At 36.3% G+C, this 14,634-nt stretch overlaps 1 protein-coding gene across 3 annotated transcripts in view; it reads left to right on the top strand.

The window, feature by feature from the left end:
* pde4a (phosphodiesterase 4A, cAMP-specific) overlaps positions 1–12,085 on the top strand; it is a 174,142-nt gene extending 162,057 nt beyond the window's left edge. For all 3 annotated transcript variants that reach the window (XM_062049831.1, XM_062049832.1, XM_062049833.1), the window contains 2 exons: positions 5,031–5,213; positions 10,190–12,085. In XM_062049831.1, the coding sequence (XP_061905815.1) occupies positions 5,031–5,213; positions 10,190–10,678 (672 nt within the window). In that variant the 3' untranslated portion in view covers positions 10,679–12,085. The remainder of the gene's footprint in view (positions 1–5,030; positions 5,214–10,189) is intronic.
* The last annotated feature ends 2,549 nt before the right edge of the window (positions 12,086–14,634 follow it).

Genomic DNA, 14,634 nt, shown 5'->3' with positions numbered 1-14,634 from the left:
GTTAGCAAACAAGTAACCAGTACTGCATGTTGGCAAACAAGTAACCAGCACTGCATGTTAGCAAACAAGTAACCTGTACTGCATGTTGGCAAACAAGTAACCAGTACTGCATGTTAGCAAACAAGTAACCCGTACTGCATGTTAGCAAACAAGTAACCCAAGTCCCCCAAGGCAGTATATTGGGACCTTTACTGTTCCTAATATACATAAACGACATGTCATCAGCATGCGACTGTGAATTGTTGTTGTTTGCGGATGACTCTGCCCTGCTGGTATCAGACAAGGACAAGTCACAGGTGGAGAAAATCCTCAGTGCTGAACTGTGTAGAACTTGCACCTGGCTCGCTGACAACAAGCTATCCATACACTTGGGTAAAACTGAATCCATCCTGTTTGGGTCCCACATCAACCTTAAGAAAGTCAGTGACTTCACTATAAAAGTGGGTGACATTGTTATCACCAGGAAAGATGAGGTCACCTACCTAGGTTCCATTCTAGAGGCTAATCTTTCCTGTGATAAAATGGCAACCAAGGTCATCAAAAAGGTCAACCAACCAACGAGATTCCTCTACAGAATCTCCTCTCTGGTCAACAAAAGAGGATTCTGGTGGGAACTCTCGTTCAACCCTTTTTCCATTACGCATGCACCTCCTGGTACCCTAGCACCTCCAAAACCCTCAAATCTAAACTCCAAACATCTCAGAACAAGCTAGTCAGGTTACTTCTAGACCTCCACCCCAGATCACACCTCACTCCTACCCACTTCTCCAAAGTGGGCTGGCTCAGGGTGGAGGACAGAGTTAAACAACTTGCACTGAGCCTAGTCTATAAAATCCACTACACCTCCCTGATACCGAAGTACATGTCAAACTACTTCCTTAACGTAAATGACCGCCATAACCACAACACCAGGGGGAGCTCCACTAACCACGTTAAACCCAGATTCCGAACTAACAAAGGTCTTAACTCATTCTCTTTCTATGCCACATCAATGTGGAATGCACTCCCAACAGGTATAAAAGAAAGGGCATCTCTATCCTCCTTCAAAACCGCAATAAAAGTTCACCTCCAGGCAACTACAACCCTAAACTAACACCCTCCCCGGATTGCTAATAATCAAATGTAAACAATCAAATGTAGATACTTTTTCTTTTTCTTATGCCTTCTGATCTCTCTCTCTCTCTCTCTCTCTCTCTCTCTCTCTCTCTCTCTCTCTCTCTCTCTCTCTCTCTCTCTCTCTCTCTCTCTCCTACCAAGTCAGACCTACACTGTTTCAATTTCAATGTCCATTTCTCTGTTCTCAATTGTTGATGACTGAAGTGTTGATATCAACCAAACCTAACCCCCCTACTGTAAATAATTCAATGTATATACTCTGATGATTAACTTGTGTGATGACTGTATTATGATGATAGTATACATCTGATAGTATATATCTGTATCATGAATCAATTTAAGTGGACCCCGACTTAAACAAGTTGAAAAACTTATTGGGGTGTTACCATTTAGTGGTCCATTGTACGGAATATGTACTTCACTGTGCAATCTACAAATAAAAGTCTCAATCAATCAATCAATCAAGTCACTAGCACTGTGGTGCACTAAGTTGGACATCACAAAATACTTTAAAAGTTGCTACAATGATTAGGACTAAAATATAAAATACACTTCACCTCATCGGTTAATGTTGTTGGCGTGCTGCGGAAGATTCAGATTCAGAAGTACTTTATTAATCCCTAGCTAAAAGTAGCTAAAATAAGAGAAATAGTAGCTAAAGAAGAGAAACTATTTATCTTCTTCTAGCTACTATTTATCTTCTTTAGCAACTATTTCTCTTATTTTAGATACTGTTTCTCTTCTCTTACCTTCTTTTAGCTACTATGTCTCTTCTTTTAGCTACTACTTCTCTTCATTCAGCTACTCTTTCTCTTAATTTAGCTACTGTTTCTTGTATTTTAGCTACTATTTCTCTTATTTTGTATCTCCGTATAGCTACTATTTAGCTTCTTCTAGCAATTTTTAGCTACTATTTTTTTTCAGCTACTTTTGGCTACTATGTCTCTTCTGTTAGCTACTAGTTCTCTTCTTTAGCTCCTATGTCTCATCTTTTAGCTACTAGTTATCTTCTTTAGCTGCTATTTCTCTTCCTTTAGCTGCTATTTCTCTTCCTTTAGCTGCTATTTCTCTTCTTTTAGCTAGTGTTTTTCTTCATTTAACTACCATTTCTCTCCATTTAGCTACTATTTCTCTTCTCTTACCTTCTGTTTGCTACTATGCCTCTTCTTTTAGCTACTACGTCTCTTCATTTAGCTACTCTTCCTCTTAATTTAGCTACTACTTCTCTTCATTTAGCTACTCTTCCTCTTAATTTAGCTACTACTTCTCTTCATTTAGCTACTCTTCCTCTTAATTTAGCTACTACTTCTCTTCATTTAGCTTCTTATAGCTACCATTTCTCCTCTTTTAGCTCCTATTTCTTTTTTAGCTACTATGTATCTTCTCTTAGCTACTACTTCTCTTCATTAGCTACTCTTTCTCTTCATTTAGTTACTATTTCTCTTCTTTTAGCTACTATCTCTCCTCTTTTAGCTCCTATTTCTCTTTTAGCTACTATTTCTCTTCTTTTAGCTAGTGTTTCTCTTCATTTAGCTACCATTTCTCTCCATTTAGCTACTATTTCTCTTCTCTTACCTTCTGTTTGCTACTATGCCTCTTCTTTTAGCTACTACGTCTCTTCATTTAGCTACTCTCCCTCTTAATTTAGCTACTACTTCTCTTCATTTAGCTTTTTATAGCTACCATTTCTCTTCTTTTAGCTCCTATTTCTCTTTTAGCTACTATGTATCTTCTCTTAGCTACTACTTCTCTTCATCAGCTACTCTTTCTCTTCATTTAGTTACTATTTCTCTTCTTTTAGCTACTATTTCTCCTCTTTTAGCTCATATTTATCTTTTAACTACTATTTATCTTCTTTTAGCTGATATTTCTCTTCTTTTAGCTACTGTTTCTCTTCATTTAGCTACCATTTCTCTCCATTTAGCTACTATTTCTCTTCTCTTACCTTCTGTTTGCTACTATGCCTCTTCTGTTAGCTACTACGTCTCTTCATTTAGCTACTCTTCCTCTTAATTTGGCTACTACTTCTCTTCATTTAGCTCCTTATAGCTACAAGCTAAAAGAAGAGACATAGTAGCCAAAAGTAGCTGAAATAAAATAAATAGTAGCAAAAAATTGCTATAAGAAGCGAAATAGTAGCTATACGGAGATACAAAATAAGAGAAATAGTAGTTAAATACAAGAAACAGTAGTTAAATTAAGTGAAAGAGTAGCTAAATGAAGAGAAGTAATAGCTAAAAGAAGAGACATAGTAGCTAAAAGAAGGTAAGAGAAGAGAAACAGTAATGAAATTAAAATAAATAGTAGCTACATGAAGAGAAACAGTAGCTAAATAATGATAAATAGTAGCTAAAGAAGATAAATAGTAGCCAAAAGAAGATAGTTTCTCTTCTTTAGCTACTATTTCTCTCCATTTAGCTACTATTTCTCTTCTCTTACCTTCTGTTTGCTACTATGCCTCTTCTTTTAGCTACTACGTCTCTTCATTTAGCTACTCTTCCTCTTAATTTAGCTACTACTTCTCTTCATTTAGCTTCTTATAGCTACCATTTCTCTTCTTTTAGCTCCTATTTCTCTTTTAGCTACTATGTATCTTCTCTTAGCTACTACTTCTCTTCATTAGCTACTCTTTCTCTTCATTTAGTTACTATTTCTCTTCTTTTAGCTACTATCTCTCCTCTTTTAGCTCCTATTTCTCTTTTAGCTACTATTTCTCCTCTTAGCTCCTATTTCTCTTTTAGATACTATTTATCGTTTAGCTGCTATTTCTCTTCTTTTAGCTACTGTTTCTCTTCATTTAGCTACTGTTACTCTTCATTTAGCTACTGTTACTCTTCATTTAGCTACTGTTTCTCTTCATTTAGCTACTATTTCTCTTCTCTTACCTTCTGTTTGCTACTATGCCTCTTCTTTTAGCTACTACGTCTCTTCATTTAGCTCCTTATAGCTACAAGCTAAAAGAAGAGACATAGCCAAAAGTAGCTGAAATAAAATAAATAGTAGCAAAAAATTGCTAGAAGAAGCGAAATAGTAGCTATACGGAGATACAAAATAAGAGAAATAGTAGTTAAATACAAGAAACAGTAGTTAAATTAAGTGAAATAGTAGCTAAATGAAGAGAAGTAATAGCTAAAAGAAGAGACATAGTAGCTAAAAGAAGGTAAGAGAAGAGAAACAGTAATGAAATTAAAATAAATAGTAGCTACATGAAGAGAAACAGTAGCTAAAATAAGATAAATAGTAGCTAAAGAAGATAAATAGTAGCTAAAAGAAAGAAGATAGTTTCTCTTCTTTAGCTACTATTTGTCTTATTTTAGCTACTTTTAGCAGACTAATTAGGAATCTTTGTTTGCCGAATTTTACTGAATGGGACACCCAAAATGTACATGAAAATAAAGAAAGTGGGATTTACAATATTAACTATGAACAATAAAACAGTGAATATCAACAACATCTTTTACTTCTCAGAGCAGCTCCTCCATAGTTGTGTATCTTTTACAATCCAGCAAAACACAACAAAAATGTAACAAACAAACAAACAAGTGTAATAAACAGCTACAATATGATATATTATCAGGTAAAAATGTGTTTGTGACACATGTGTTTGTCTCTGTAAACACTCTGCTTAGTCCTGGTCTGAGCTGCTGTCACCTACATTACTGGAATAACTCCTACAACACTCAAAAGTGCAGATTTCAACCATTGAAATACTTTCTACAGTTGAAGACTTACGCTCATTTAAAAACATGACTGCTCATCCTGATGGCAAACACACTTTGGATGTTAAAGGTGTACAAAAATGATGTAGAAGGTCCGGCGGGCCAGTTTAAAAATCATAACGCGAGCCCTATTTTGCCCAGGTGTGCTGTAAAGCAAGATAAAGCTGCCAATTGTAAAAGCAAGTGTGTGTGCAGGTGCTGAGGAACATGGTGCATTGTGCAGACCTCAGCAACCCCACCAAGCCCCTGGCTGTCTACCGCCAGTGGACGGAGAGAATCATGGAGGAGTTCTTCAGGCAAGGAGACAAGGAGAGGGAGCGAGGGATGGAGATTAGTCCCATGTGTGACAAGCACACCGCCTCTGTGGAGAAGAGTCAGGTAAACAAGCTCATCTTCATCATACACACTGCATACTCTACATACACCCTCCCCTGTGTGTGTGTGTGTGTGTGTGTGTGTGTGTGTGTGTGTGTGTGTGTGTGTGTGTGTGTGTGTGTGTGTGTGTGTGTGTGTGTGTGTGTGTGTGTGTGTGTGTGTGTGTGTGTGTGTGTGTGTGTGTGTGTGTGTGTGTGTGTGTGTGTGTGTGTGTGTGTGTGTGTGTGTGTGTGTGTGTGTGTGTGTGGATACTATTATACTATTCAATTGTATTAGTTGAACTGCACGCAGGTACGTTAACATTGTTTTTTTAAATACACTGCTGCTCAATGCATGGAAACAGGAGTTCAGAACGACCAGAGGTCCTCTTATCCCTTAAAAAATAACACTAAAAAGTCAGAATGTTCCAAAAATAAAGTCGGAATTTAAAAAAAACTAAAAAAAAAAAGGTCTTAAAAACTCAAACTTGAACATAACTGGAAGTGTCAGCAAAAACAGGTCATATTTGTTGGCAACAATTTATAAGTTTTATTAAAAGTATATTAAAATGAGGCTGAGATTGAGAGAGCGTTACAAGAATAAAGTTTCAAAAAGCAAACTCTTTAGACAAAATGTGTCACAAGAAAATGTAGTCCTGTTCAAATGTTATGAGACTAAAAGGTGTCATTTTCATTATTCAGTCATACAAACTCAAATGTAAATAAAGGAATGTATGAAATAAACTTGTTTTTTTATTAGAAGCTATTTTTTGAAAAATGTACGATAATAAATTGTGTCATTTAAATAATTCAAAGTAAGACAAACTAGAAATTTAAAGACATTATTTTATCAAACATTTTTTATTTATTATAATCTTACAAGGTTGAAGTTGCCATTTTAAAATGTACCCCCCCCCCAAAAAATATATTTTTTAGACACATTTTTAAAATATTATAAGAGTGAACGTCATTTTAATCACTAAAAGTAAAAAAGAAACAATAAAAAAAAGATATGTGTTATAAAAAAGTTGTTTTGCATTGTTAGAAAATGTATTACAATAATGTTGACTAAAAGGAGTCATTTTATTTATTAAAATAAAATAAAAAGTTCCGTTTTTTTAACTAGTATTTTACTAAAAAAAATGTTGTTTTAAAAAGTCGATTTGGGAGATAAATTGCAATGGAAAAAAAAACAAACGAATTTGTATTTTTATTTATTTATTTATTTATTTATTTTCCTTTTTTTTTTTTTTCCTTTTTTTTTTTTTTTTTAAATATATTTTATTAATGTTATTATTATTATGTATTTATTTTTTATTTATTTATTCCCCTACCTCAGGGGGGGGGACTCGGCGGGGCGGTTGCTGGTTGTTCCATCTCCATCGTTGGGGTCCCTGCGGGTGGGGTGGGTGGTTCCTGTGGCCCCGTGCTGGGTGGTCCTGTGGCGGCCGGCTTGGGTGGGGTGGCCGTGGGCTGGCCACGCCGCGCTCTCCGGGGGTGGGGGGGGGGGGGTCGTGGGGGCCCTGTTGCCGGTGGGGCGGGGGCGGTCTTCCCGTCCGGTTGCGGGGGGTCTCCGGGCCCCTCGGGCGGGGCGTCCCGCCTTTCTGTCCGTGTGGGGTGTGGTCTCTCGCTGGCTTGGGGTCTGGCTGCCCCCTGTTTTTCCCGTGCCTTGTCCTCTGCCGGGTGCGTCTGTCTGCGGCCTGCTGCTGGCCCTTGTGGGCGGCACGGTGGGCCAGGCTCTGGGGTTCCTGTCGCTGTCCGGCTTGGCTGCGTGGGGGCGGTGGCCCCTGGTTCCCTGGGCACCACACCTACTGTTTGTGAGATGGGTTCTCGGGGAGGCTGGGGCCGTACTCTGGCTCCCGCACACACTGGGAGTCAAATGTATTGTACATGCAAATTCACATATACTCACACACATACACACACATACGTAGGTACCTACGCTCCCACATACATATACAAATAAATACAGTACATATTTACACACTCAAAGTTCGTACATCCACACGCACATTCATTATACAAACATACTGTATACACATACTGTACATATACATTCACTGTAAAAACATACATATACACATACTGTACATATACATTCACTGTACAAACACACACATTCACATACTGTACATATACATTCACTGTACAAACACACATTTACACATACTGTACATATACATTCACTGTTCAAACACACATACTGTATACACATACTGTACATATACATTCGCTGTACACACATATACATACTGTACATATACATTCACTGTACAACCACACATACACATACTGTACATATACAAGTACATATGCACACATACACTCATGCACATAATCACGTTTCATCAAACATATATTAACGTTGTTGCCCTAGGGTAAACTGGGTATAACACATGGCACTCTGACAAAGCTTAACCTATTGTTACTATAACAATCTACAAGGTTAAGGTTGCTTCTCTTTCTTCCCCTCCATTTTTCTGCATTCTTTCGTATCTCAAGTTATCATGACGTATATGTATTGTTGCATTTGAACAATTGTATTGTTGATAATAAAGGTAAAGTACTGGTATTGTTTATTATCAATAGCACTATTTCTATTGGTATTCATATTGCTCCATTTTTAGTGTAATAATGCTCATTGTCATTTCTGTATTTTTTTTTTTTAAATTTTCGCTAACTGCTTATTTGCTATTACTTTTACCATCATATTTGTACATGTCCTATTTGCTGATGTTGCTCTGTTGTTGTTGTTGTTGTTGTGTTTTCTGTTGTTGTTTTTGTCTCTCTGTCTAATCCCCCTCTTGTCCCCACAATTTCCCCCTCTGTCTTCCTTTTTCTCTCTTTCTATCCCCTCCTGCTCCGGCCCGGCTGCACCAAATGATAATATAAATACATTTAATAAAGTCAAAATACAAGTAAGGCAACAAGAGAAGTATCCTACACTTCTCTTTTGTAAAGTCAATCTGAACAGCCGATATGGGCATCTACATCTACATCTACTATATGATCATCTACATCTGCTATATGATCATCTACATCTGCTATATGATCATCTACATCTACTATATGATCATCTACATCTGCTATATGATCATCTACATCTGCTATATGATCATCTACATCTACTATATGATCATCTACATCTGCTATATGATCATCTACATCTACTATATGATCATCTACATCTACTATATGATCATCTACATCTGCTATATGATCATCTACATCTACTATATGATCATCTACATCTGCTATATGATCATCTACATCTACTATATGATCATCTACATCTACTATATGATCATCTACATCTACTATATGATCATCTACATCTACTATATGATCATCTACATCTACTATATGATCATCTACATCTACTATATGATCATCTACATCTACTATATGATCATCTACATCTACTATATGATCATCTACATCTACTATATGATCATCTACATCTGCTATATGATCATCTACATCTACTATATGATCATCTACATCTACTATATGATCATCTACATCTGCTATATGATCATCTACATCTACTATATGATCATCTACATCTGCTATATGATCATCTACATCTGCTATATGATCATCTACATCTACTATATGATCATCTACATCTGCTATATGATCATCTACATCTACTATATGATCATCTACATCTACTATATGATCATCTACATCTGCTATATGATCATCTACATCTACTATATGATCATCTACATCTGCTATATGATCATCTACATCTGCTATATGATCATCTACATCTACTATATGATCATCTACATCTGCTATATGATCATCTACATCTACTATATGATCATCTACATCTGCTATATGATCATCTACATCTGCTATATGATCATCTACATCTGCTATATGATCATCTACATCTGCTATATGATCATCTACATCTGCTATATGATCATCTACATCTACTATATGATCATCTACATCTGCTATATGATCATCTACATCTGCTATATGATCATCTACATCTGCTATATGATCATCTACATCTGCTATATGATCATCTACATCTGCTATATGATCATCTACATCTGCTATATGATCATCTACATCTGCTATATGATCATCTACATCTGCTATATGATCATCTACATCTACTATATGATCATCTACATCTGCTATATGATCATCTACATCTGCTATATGATCATCTACATCTGCTATATGATCATCTACATCTGCTATATGATCATCTACATCTACTATATGATCATCTACATCTGCTATATGATCATCTACATCTGCTATATGATCATCTACATCTGCTATATGATCATCTACATCTGCTATATGATCATCTACATCTGCTATATGATCATCTACATCTGCTATATGATCATCTACATCTGCTATATGATCATCTACATCTGCTATATGATCATCTACATCTACTATATGATCATCTACATCTGCTATATGATTTGCCCGAGAAGCTGGGCAGGACATTATAAAAAAAAAAATTAAAAAAAAAACAAAAAAAAAACAATGAGGTTATTTTTGGAAAAAAACATATAGTCGTGGTAAAATGTTGTGAGACTGAAAGGTGTCATTTGAAGTATTCAGAGTCAAATTGAAAGAAAAGCATGTATGAAATAGAAAAAGTATACCATCACAAGAAAGTTGCTTTGACAACAATGTTGACTAAAAGGAGTCCTTTTATTTATTATTAAAAAGAACATCAAAAATTCAAAGAATAATGATTGCTTAAAATAAATGTAGGCTTTTTTTAAACTTGTAATTTTACTAAAAACAAATGCCGTTTTAAAAAGACGTAAAAAACAAACAAATGTGTATTTTTTTAATCAAAAACAAAAAAAAAGTGTAGTAACTTTGCAAACTTTTTGTGCACATTTTTGTATTATTTTAAAAACAATAATGTTATTTTGGGTAAAAAAAATAAAAAATAGAATAAAGTCCAAATGTGCCAAAGTCCTCATTTCCATCTCTCTTCACCTGGTGCAGGTGGGCTTCATCGACTACATCGTCCACCCTCTGTGGGAGACTTGGGGGGACCTGGTGCACCCCGACGCCCAGGACATCTTGGACACCCTGGAGGACAACAGGGACTGGTACCAGAGCACCATCCCGCAGAGCCCCTCGCCTCCCCCCGTGGGCCAGGACAAGGATCTCAACGCCTGCACGGACAAGTTCCAGTTCCAGCTCACCCTGGAGGACCAGCAGGGGGACCGGGACCACGCCAAGGCCTGCCCCAACCACGTGGAGGAGGGCGACCGCAGCCAAGGCCAGGGAAGCAAGGAGGAGGAGGTCCTGGCGGAGGAGCAGGAGGACATCATAGAGGAGGAGGACGAAGAGGTGGCCATGGAGGAGGAGGAGCAGGAGGAGGAGCTTAAAGGCGAGGACTCCAAAAAGGAGAGACTTTCTGACAGCAGTCCTGTAGAGGAGGAGGAGGAGGAGGAGGAGGATTCTTCTTCACAAGCCGAAGACACATGAGTGGAGAAGCAAGATGACAGTACAGACCTTGAAATGTTGATCACACAGCAACTGTAGACGGTGTAGCAGGAAGTCAACAACACCCCATGCAGTCATGCATGCGGTATATGCAGAATGCTTGCAGTACCACCCTCCACCACCGCGGGCCGCTCTCCCCCTTCAATCTTTGAGTGTGGCACCATTGTTTTGTGTGGAAAAAGCCATCTTTTAACGGAGCGCTCGCTCACTATTAGTAATCCACGCTCAGTAGGAACTCCGCAGGAAGGAAGCGAGACACTTTATTCCATTTGTTTTTTTTCCATTTCTGTCGGAAAAAAGAAAATGAGGGAGACGCGCGGACGCTGGCGGGGCCGTTGGGGTCCCCGTACCCCCTTTACGAGATGACCCCGTACCCCCTTTACCAGATGACCCCGTACCCCCTTTACCAGATGACCCCGTACCCCCTTTACCAGATGACCCCGTACCCCCTTTACCAGATGACCCCATACCCCCTTTACCAGATGACCCTGTACCCCCTTTACCAGATGACCCTGTACCCCCTTTACCAGATGGCTCTGTGCCTTTTGTGACTCACCACGGTGAAGCAATGCATTGTGGGACTGGGGACTTTTGTCTATACGTGTGTGGTGCCTTTTGTTTTCTCATTTGTCAAGCTCTAGTGGTGTGTGTGTGTGTGTGTGTGTGTGTGTGTGTGTGTGTGTGTGTGTGTGTGTGTGTGTGTGTGTGTGTGTGTGTGTGTGTGTGTGTGTGTGTGTGTGTGTGTGTGTGTGTGTGTCGCTGTTTGAAGCTCTTTTAAGTCTTCCTTTGTTGCTCCTCTGCAGAGGTGTGGCCGCAGAGCAATCACTAATTAAGTCTTTTATCGTAATGGTGGGATATTTCTTTTGTGCAGAATAAGCCATGCGATGCATTGTGTTTGTTTGCCTACTATCAGAGGAATTATTCATATTGATGTTGATATTTAGCCAGCCCCATGCAACCATCACCAAAGTACACCAAGGGTGGGAGGAAGAACGTCAGGAAGTTGGTCCTAATCTCACTAGTTTACAGTATAAGGGGATTCGTACGGCCCCCCCCATTTGTCACGGTTTACCTGACACATGAAACGTGACAAATTGGAACTATCCACTCCAATCGGAAGCATCCACTTTGGCCGCCAGACTACAGTGGAGTGTTGTATACCTTAAAATGGGTTTTGTGGTAATTCCAAGTTTGACCCCAGCGTCAGTTGCTATGTGGAGTGGCGCTATCCATCATTTTTAGCAGACTGCATTGTAAAATGATTAAACACCGCCCTTCCTCTCACACGAGATCCACCCAGGAATGTGGCCATACGAATCCCTTCCCGACTGTACGTCTTGTAATGTTAGCAAAGTGGCGATAAGCAGCAAATAATCAACATATATATATATATATATATATATATATATATATATATATATATATATATATATATATATATATATATATATATATATATATATATATATATATCCATCCATCCATTTTCTACCACTTGTCCCTTACGTGATCGCGGGGGGTGCTGGAGCCTATCCCATATATATATATATATATATATATATATATATATATATATATATATATATATATATATATATATATATATATATATATATATATATATATATATATATATATGTATATATATATATATATATATATATATGTATATATATATATGTATGTATATATGTATGTATATATGTATATATATATATATATATATATATATATATATATATATATATGTATGTATATAAGTATATATATATGTATATATATGTATATATGTATATATATGTATATATATTTGTGTATATATATGTATATATATATATGTATATATATATATATATATATATATATGTATATATGTATATATATTTGTGTATATATATGTATATATATGTATGTATATGTGTATGTATATATGTATATGTGTATGTATATATGTATATGTGTATATATATGTATATATATGTATGTATATGTGTATATATGTACCGGTATGTATATGTGTATGTATATATGTATATGTGTATATATATGTATATATATGTATGTATATGTGTATATATGTATGTATATGTGTATGTATATATGTATATGTGTATGTATATATGTATATGTGTATGTATATATGTATATGTGTATATATATGTATATATATGTATATATATATATATATATACATATATATATGTATATATATATATATATATATATATATATATATATATATATATATATATATATATATGTGTGTGTGTGTATGCATATAAAGCCCGGCCCCCCGAGCGCAATGATGTCATGTTATCGATGAGAAAAAGCATTTTTAGACAATATGATTTGCCTGAGCGTGTTGGGGACCCTGAGAGTAAGAAGCGGTAGAAAAGGTATTGATGGATGGGCTAGAAAGGAATGCTTGAAAAAATAAATAAATATATATTTATAAATTTTTTATTTGTGACTTCCCACGGGCCGCTAGCGGGTCATATCCTGCCCGCGGGTCATAGTTTGGGGACCACTGCTCCAAAATGTCCCAGTTAGTAAACACATTTGAAATGCAGTTTTACATATTAAGAATCCCAGCAGGGCTGTTCCAAGCTTGTGTCACTAAACAACTGTCATCTTGCAAGAATGATGTCCAAATATTAAGAGAAGAAAGTCATAATATTATGGGATTAAAGTCATATTTTCACCAGAATACATTCAAGACTTCAGACGGGGATCCGGATCAGCCCCAAAATGTAATCATTTGTTCCTTATCCGTTTTTGGACATTTCCGGAAAGTTGGATGAAAATCTGCCGATAACTTTTTGAGCCATAAATAGCAGAAGGAAGGAAACAGAGTGAACCCTCTTGTCAGTCATCCACTCTCTCTGTCTGTGTGGATGCAGGCTGCTAGCATTCATTCCCACACGGAAGGGAAGGCTCGTTAACGCAAATGATTTGGTTCAGGCCCAAAATCTGATCAATTATTGATCCCACTTCTGACATTTGCCAAAAGTTTCATCAAAATATGCTCATGTTTTTCTGAGTTAAAAAAATAGTCATTTTACTACCATAAAGTTCAAACATTAAAGAAAAAAGTTTGTAATATTGTTACGTACCAACAAAACAAAGAAAAAGTTGAAAAAAGCCAAAGTTGTCATGGGAGTCAAGTCCTAATATTACATAAAGTCCTAATATTACATAAAGTCCTAATATTACCTAAAGTCCTAATATTACATAAAGTCCTAATATTACATAAAGTCTTAATATTACCTAAAGTCCTAATATTACATAAAGTCCTAATATTACCTAAAGTCCTAATATTACCTAAAGTCCTAATATTACATAAAGTCCTAATATTACCTAAAGTCCTAATATTACCTAAAGTCCTAATATTACCTAAAGTCCTAATATTACATAAAGTCTTAATATTACCTAAAGTCTTAATATTACCTAAAGTCCTAATATTACATAAAGTCCTAATATTACATAAAGTCCTAATATTACCTAAAGTTCTTATATTACATAAAGTCCTAATATTACCTAAAGTCCTAATAGTACCTAAATTCCTAATATTACCTAAAGTTCTTATATTACATAAAGTTGTAATATTACCTAAAGTCCTGATATTACCTAAAGTCCTAATAGTACCTAAAGTCGTAATATTACCTAAAGTCCTAATATTAAAGTCCTAATATTAGCTAAAGTCCTAATATTACCTGCACATTTGATTTACTTGGAGAGTTGAAGCCAAGTGTAAATTGTGTATTTGGATAAATAAATGAGACAACAAGTAATGTAAGGAGATAATAAGTTAATAATAATACTACTACATTATTTTACTTCTCTCAAAGTGTTGCCTGCATCTTTTGATGTTTTAGTGGTAAACATTTAGACACTTTTACAAAACCTGCGTTTAAGTCATTTGCCCTGCAGATAGCGCC

This window comes from Entelurus aequoreus, linkage group LG06 (assembly GCF_033978785.1).
Source record: "Entelurus aequoreus isolate RoL-2023_Sb linkage group LG06, RoL_Eaeq_v1.1, whole genome shotgun sequence".
Lineage (NCBI taxonomy): Eukaryota > Metazoa > Chordata > Actinopteri > Syngnathiformes > Syngnathidae > Entelurus > Entelurus aequoreus.
This window is presented reverse-complemented; position numbering and strand designations above follow the sequence as displayed.